Source organism: Chelonia mydas, chromosome 1, assembly GCF_015237465.2.
Source record: "Chelonia mydas isolate rCheMyd1 chromosome 1, rCheMyd1.pri.v2, whole genome shotgun sequence".
NCBI classification, from domain to species: Eukaryota; Metazoa; Chordata; order Testudines; family Cheloniidae; genus Chelonia; species Chelonia mydas.
This window is the reverse complement of record NC_057849.1, coordinates 146,793,488-146,800,115: the sequence shown is the minus strand read 5'-3', so window position 1 is coordinate 146,800,115 and position 6,628 is coordinate 146,793,488. Positions and strand designations below refer to the sequence as shown.

General features: G+C 38.5%; 1 protein-coding gene across 6 annotated transcripts in view; it reads left to right on the top strand.

Annotated features, from left to right (window-relative positions):
• The first annotated feature begins 1,054 nt into the window (after positions 1–1,054).
• Positions 1,055–6,628, top strand: part of DMD (dystrophin) — a 1,912,888-nt gene continuing 1,907,314 nt past the window's right edge. For 2 of the 6 annotated variants that reach the window (XM_043538015.1, XM_043538016.1), the window contains exon 1: positions 1,055–1,739. In XM_043538015.1, the coding sequence (XP_043393950.1) occupies positions 1,643–1,739 (97 nt within the window). In that variant the 5' untranslated portion in view covers positions 1,055–1,642. The remainder of the gene's footprint in view (positions 1,740–6,628) is intronic. The other 4 variants (XM_043538014.1, XM_043538013.1, XM_043538019.1 and 1 more) reach the window with 2 other exon arrangements.

The following is a 6,628-nucleotide window of genomic DNA, read 5'->3' as shown; positions in this document are numbered from 1 at the left end:
TCATGAGCATTCATGGCCTGCCATACAATTTCCATACCCAGATGTGGCCCTCGGGCCAAAATTTGCCCATCCCTGCTTTGGAGTACAATTAGGGGCATATTTTCATCCTTTAGTCCTCATGACTGCAGAGAAGAAACTTATTTTTAAAAAAAGAAAGCTGAGATTCTCATGTATTATTTGACTCCAGGAGTTGGGATTTTAATAAAACCACCAAATATTATGAGTCTTGAAATAAAATTGTGAGTTGGTAACACTGCTACATGGTTGTCTAGAGAGCAGGGGAAGGCTCCATAGACTCCTCTCTGCTCTCCCTCACCACCTACTCTATGCTACCCTACCACACCACATGGAAAAGGGCAAGGAAAATCTTTCCCTAAGAATGGCTCTCCCCACATTCCCTTCTGCTTCACTTACGTGATTAATAGTTTTGACCATTTGTTTTTTTGTGTGTTCTTTTAAAATGTCACTTTTTTCTGATTTCAACATTCAAACTTTCAGTGCAGGTTTATTCTTTCATTCAGTTTACTGACAATCAGATGCACTAAACTTAAAACAGTTGGGTTCTGAATTCCAATGACTCTCAGACAAAAGTGGTGGGATGAGACGCAGTTAATGAAATTTGGTAGATGATTGATGTGTATCTGTCAATGTCTATTAAAGTTATTTTTAAAATCAGTGATGCCTGCATGTTCCTTCCCCCCCCCCTCCGAGATATTCTAACTAAAAGACAACAAAACAAATCCCATTTCCTTCTATTCACAAGACCCTCACCATCAGATAAGTGAACTCTAATCATTGTGGAATGCCCTCTACAGACGGGTGAATGAAACCGATCAGCTTGTGTTCAGTTACTTTAACTGCAGTATCACTTTAAGGATACTAAGATGCTAGTAACACAGAACTGTGAGAATTGTCTTCTGCCAAAATGCATAAAACATAAAAATCAAACACAAAAGTCACCTACATGTTGACGTAGACAAATTTGCTTACAAATCCACCAGACCCTCATTAGGGAGCCATTCAATAGAATGAAGAGATGTGAATATAATTTTCTGAGACGCATGCTGTTAAACCCATCCCTATAATGAAGCAGAGTTGAGAATCCGAATAAACAGTGCTATTATTTTAGAAGTATCTTTAGAGCAGAGAGTTTCACTGTAAAGGTGCTGTGTAGTTTCAGGCAAATCAGCAGACATTTATCTGAAGTATGACTAATTTGAGAGCGTGCAGGAGAGAAACAGTGCTTTCTGAAAGGAAGTAACAAAAAGGACAAAAATTAAAAAAAGAAAAAGCCTAAACCTTTACATCAGCATTAGAGGACAATGTGAACACTAGGATTTGAAACTGATTTGCAGATACACTGTTTTTAGCCAGGGAGAATGCTCGTTAAATGCAGGATGCTGCTATGGCTCATGTGTGTTTGCACTGAGGTACAGATCTGTGAGACTGACGTATCAGATAAAGTCAGAGTGGTTACCACACCGACGGTGTAGCAGCTGCATAATAAATGATGGAAAGAATCATGTTAGGCATGCCCACCTAACCTAACTTGAATCATGCGAAAGGGGAGCTGTTGGAATTCAAATAGACTTTCTGGTTCCCAGCAGTCGGCAGTAAGAGAATGCTTTCAGGAAGATGACAGATGCAGGGAAAAGATGCTGTTTTGCACTATCTTGATTTGTTACAGCAGCCAACTTATTGGCATGATGGAGTGACAAGAAAAGCAGCTGGCATGGAAGGTAGGATTATCAAAGCCCTTGCATCATTATGAATGTAATTAGAAACTGACCGTGACAAAGCATATGTTAGGACAAGCTGCAGCTGATGGCAGAGGATTTGTTGCTGAGGTCTTGAAACTCTGAAAACAATGTTTCTTTTGCAAAATGGATCGTTGAATTGCATTTATGCTTGTGTAACATTTCCGTGTGTGTGTGCTTTCCTCCAACCTCAGGGAGCCACTTACCTGAAAGAGCATTATGTTAGGATGAGATTACAGAATAAAGTATTTCCTAAGAGTCTGTGCAGCTTCAGGTAGATAGAAACAAACACACACTAAACCTAACCCTGGCAAAAGCTCCATATAATTTAGTAGCAAGCTTTGATTGATATATTGGCATGTTCAGGAATACTGAGGAAATGAAGATGCATATATTAAATGTTTTGATATAATGAAAAAAAATTGCAGGTTTCTGTTTTATAGTTAGTTTTTTTTTTTGGCAGTTTTTTTTTCTTCTCATCAGTTTTTAGCCCTTGACTTTCATTCAGTTGTTCAGTATTATATGAAAAAAATACATCAATATCTCCTGCAGGGTTTTTCAACAACTCCAGCATCTGTTTCTGCTATTGAACTGTATTCACGTTTTGCCAACTTGATATTTACCCAGCTGGTCTATCGTTTCTCTCTTGATTACTGCTCTTAATTTCTCTGTATCAGCTTGTTTCAGATAGGATTTTGAAAGCTTTTAATGAGGAATGATAGCAAAAGCTAAATTATTGAAAATTAGAGTATTCTTTTATTTTTGAAACATCAGAGAGTATTCTCTTATATGCATTTTATTAAATTCATTTTCTATGCTGCAGTATGTTTTTATACAGTCATGGGATTGCAGTTGTAAATACTTTAAAATAGATGAGTCATAAGCATAAGTTTCAACTGACTGTAAAAAGAAAGTTTGAGGTCATTTAAAGCTGCTTTTTTATGCATATAATTTCCTTGTAAACACCTTCCCCTTCTCTCTCTCTCTCTCTCTCTCTCTCTCTGCTCATCATGCCAGAGAGAGTTAAGTATATACAGAAATATATTTTATCACCACTAGGGTGAAACACTCCCCCCAGCCCAGCAGTTTAGAACAGGTGATTGTTTAAAACAGGTGTCAACTATATTGGAATAGGTTGTTCTGGGAATAATAAGTAAATGTGGTGTTTTGTGAGTGTAAACAAGAACCAGGATATTGTTTCTCCTTAGGTACAGTAGCCAACTTAATAACCTATAAAATAAAATGATGCTAAATTAATTTGCTCAGTTTAGGATACAATATGCTCTCTTTAAACTGCCCCCTTCCCCAGATTAGATATTCTCTTTGAAAGTGCTATATATAAAGTATATCCTTTGCATATTGTATATTAGTGTGTTCTAACTTTACTTTGAATAGTTTGTAGTTTAGTTTAAAACTGTTACTAACCTGAGTGGAGCTATAGCTATTTTAAAAATATAAATGCTTCAAAATACATGAGAGAGACAAGGTATGTGAAGTAATATATTTTATTATATATATGTATTGGATCAACTTCTGTTGGTTGAAGGGGCAGGATAATCCCCAGATAAATAGCAGTGAACCAGCCTTTAAAGAGTTTTTGAGATAAAGATTAGTAAAACTAATAGACTGCTGGATAGTTGATCGTTTCTCTTCTTGGATCGCTTTAGAGAGACATTTTAAATTAACCATTGGGAGAAGAGAAGCACTTCTCTATGTGGCCAAAAGTACTCCCCTGTTTATATGCTCACAATTGTTCAGTGATTCTAAAAGTCCACTGTCATGCTGTTCCAGAAAAGCTCTGTCAGGCGTAAGGGTAATTTTCTGTGTAGTTAATTTTAAAAATAGTAGCTTGTGTTTCCCATATAAACAATTTAAGCTCCATTCAGCTTTTCAGGATAGCAGCAAAACTGTTTTCACACTGAATATATTGTATTTACAGTGCTGAAGCCATCACTTGCTCCTCGTTGGAGGAATGCTGGCTGACTGTGATCACATGATAGTAACAGAATATGGTTTTGCCTTTAATGAAGATATCCTAATAGAATGCTGTCTGTGGCCATTGTCCAGTTGAAAATAGTGTTTTTATGGTTTTACTTATGTTTTGTCAATAGTGAGTGCGTTTAGCGTTTTGTTTCACTGGTGAATTAAGAAGACACTAGGTGGAGCTACCAGTTGATTATTTATAGAACTACCATGCAAGGCTCTGGGGAAACCTGCCTAGTGAGCAAGCTCACTTTGATGATGATCATCATAATTATTAAAAAATCACATCCAGCTTGAAGTGTAAGCTTTAAATCATGAAATCCAAGCACTGTTGGGGTTAAAGGAAGCTATTAGTCCATTCCTTTTTATTATTTTACAAGACACTGGTGAATACACACACACTTTTAAAATTTCTCCTTTGACCAGAGAGAGTGGGGCAGCACAAATAAATAAAAGAAGAGAAGCAAGAATAGGACCAAATAAATTCTCTCTCAGTAGATACTTGCAGAAATGTTACTGTGTCTGTTTCTTACTTTAGTCTGGTGCTCAAACTTTTCTCTCTTCATTCACACAAGTCTTCCTATCTCCACCTGGCCTTTCTAATCCAACTTTACTCATGCAGCTGCCATATTAGGTGAGATATTGGCCTGATTCAAAAACCTGGACCCAAACAGTCCCAAATGTAGTGGTACATAGATGGATCTGAAAGAAATCTTACACCAGATCTGAAATTTATGGCGAGGGTGTGTACCTTTATAAGCAGTAGTGCACGGGCAGTCTAGTGGAGCATGCATTGCTGATACATAGCTGCTTGATTTTGATTTGTTACCAACAGAGATTTAGGGAAGAACTGCAGAGTAGTTATGATAGTAGGAAGTTTGAACAATTAGTCTGCAAGTACTTATGCTCCTTCATGACATAATTGTTACTTTTATTTGTGTTATGGTGTTGCCTGGATCAGGGCTCTATTGTTCTAGATGTGTATATACACAGAAGAGCACATTCTCTGCCCTGCAAAGTTATACTCTAACTTCAGACATGACACACAAATGACTTGACAAACAATAAGGGGAGAGGGAAAAGATTATGGTAAATCACGTGGCTACTCTGCTATGTTAACCACACATCTTGGAAGTATAGAGGGTTCCATAAGGAATAGTGGATTTTGAATTTTTTCTTAATACAATTCATGATTGTTTACAGGTTACTTACACTCTCACCAACAGAAGTTGGTCCAATAAAAGATATTACCTCACCCACCTAGTCTCTCTACTGGCTACTTAAGGTTTTAGTTAGTTAGTTGGTTAGTTTGTTTGAGATAACGAGAGAGAAGGTGAGGGATGTGAGAATGACTGAGATTAGATGGAGGGAGATGACAGGGTGCAATAGGGTACGTGGGGTGCAAGGATTGGAGGGAAAGACTGGGAGATGAGTGACAGGCAAGGAGGGAAAAATTCAGATGAAGATTAGGAGGAAGATTGGGGGCATCACGATGAGTCAAGAAGTAACAACGGCATCAATACAAATCTGCTGTGCAAAGCAAATGGTGGTAAAGTCAGTGGGACTCTGGAATCCTGAGGTTAATGGTGGGGTCAGGGCTGGAGCAGGGGGTTACTGTAGTCCACAAAGAGAGCCTGCTGCGAAAGGGTTTGGCAGAATTGCCTGACTCCCAAAATGTGTCAGTCTGTGAGAAGCTGGAGGAGGGAGGTGGGCTTAGCAGGATGGGGAAGTCTGTTGGCTTTCCGAGCAGCTCCAGTGGAGCAAATCTAGAAAACTGGAACCTGGTACTGAGCTGGTTCTATGGGTAAGAATGACATCAGAGGGGCAGCACAGCGGGGGGAAAAGTGGTTATACCAGTACCTCCCTCTTCCTAGGTGGAAGTCATTGCAGGAAAACAGGGATTTTAGGCCTGTTTTAGGAGACATGACATTGGTGCTAGGAGGTGTGAGACCCAAAATGTATAAGGGGAGGAGCTGGCTGTTGGAAATGAGGCTCTCTGGCAGGCAAGTGCACTTGCGTCCCTTCTCCAGGCTGGGTTACAACAAAAATATCCATCACAAATAGGTGTGCTAGCATATTTGTAAAAAAAGAAAACAAAGGATGGTTTTGTAGCAACATTTTTGGGGGTTGTGAAATACTCTAGTTAAACAGATCAATACTATTTTAGCGTGTGCTGGTGCTGCTATTGACAGCTTCTGACTCAACAGCCTTGTGCATATTTGTCAGAGGGGAGGAAGTTTTCCAACAATCTGGTGCTCTGAGAGAGTTTTTCATGAAACTGAACATATCCTTAACATTCAGTTTAAGCAAAAGAAAAGCTCTGGTAGTGTCTCCACTCATTTGGCTTTTCCCTGCAAGCACTGTACAGCAACTATTCCACTGGGTTGTTGGTTCCTGCTAAATACAGAACAGAATAGAAATGTGCAGTCAGTAGAGCAGAAAGAAACAGAAAACGAAATTCTCTAACAGCATCAGTCAAGGAGGATGAGGAGTAGCCAAAATCAGGGAGTGAAGAAGGAGCTATGCTACCTCCACTCTCACTTATTTTAACCTGTGGCATTCCATCCTGGAAAAAAAAATAATTTAAAAAAAATGCTGAGAGAGATGAAATGAAGAACTGACAACTTTCAGTTTTCCATAAAGGAAACTTTGGGACAGTAGGACATCAGATGAAAAACTAAGACATATGGTCAATTTACAAATAGTTCATCTTGCAAAATGTATTATTTAGGCATGTTACATGAGAAGGCCAAGATATGTACTTAGTACAGAAAATTATTGTACATAGCCTTCCACCACAGGACTTCAGATCATCTCAAAAAATTTAATACATTGAGTCTTCCAAGATAAAAGATTTAACGTTCCCTCCATAAAATAAGGAAATGCTC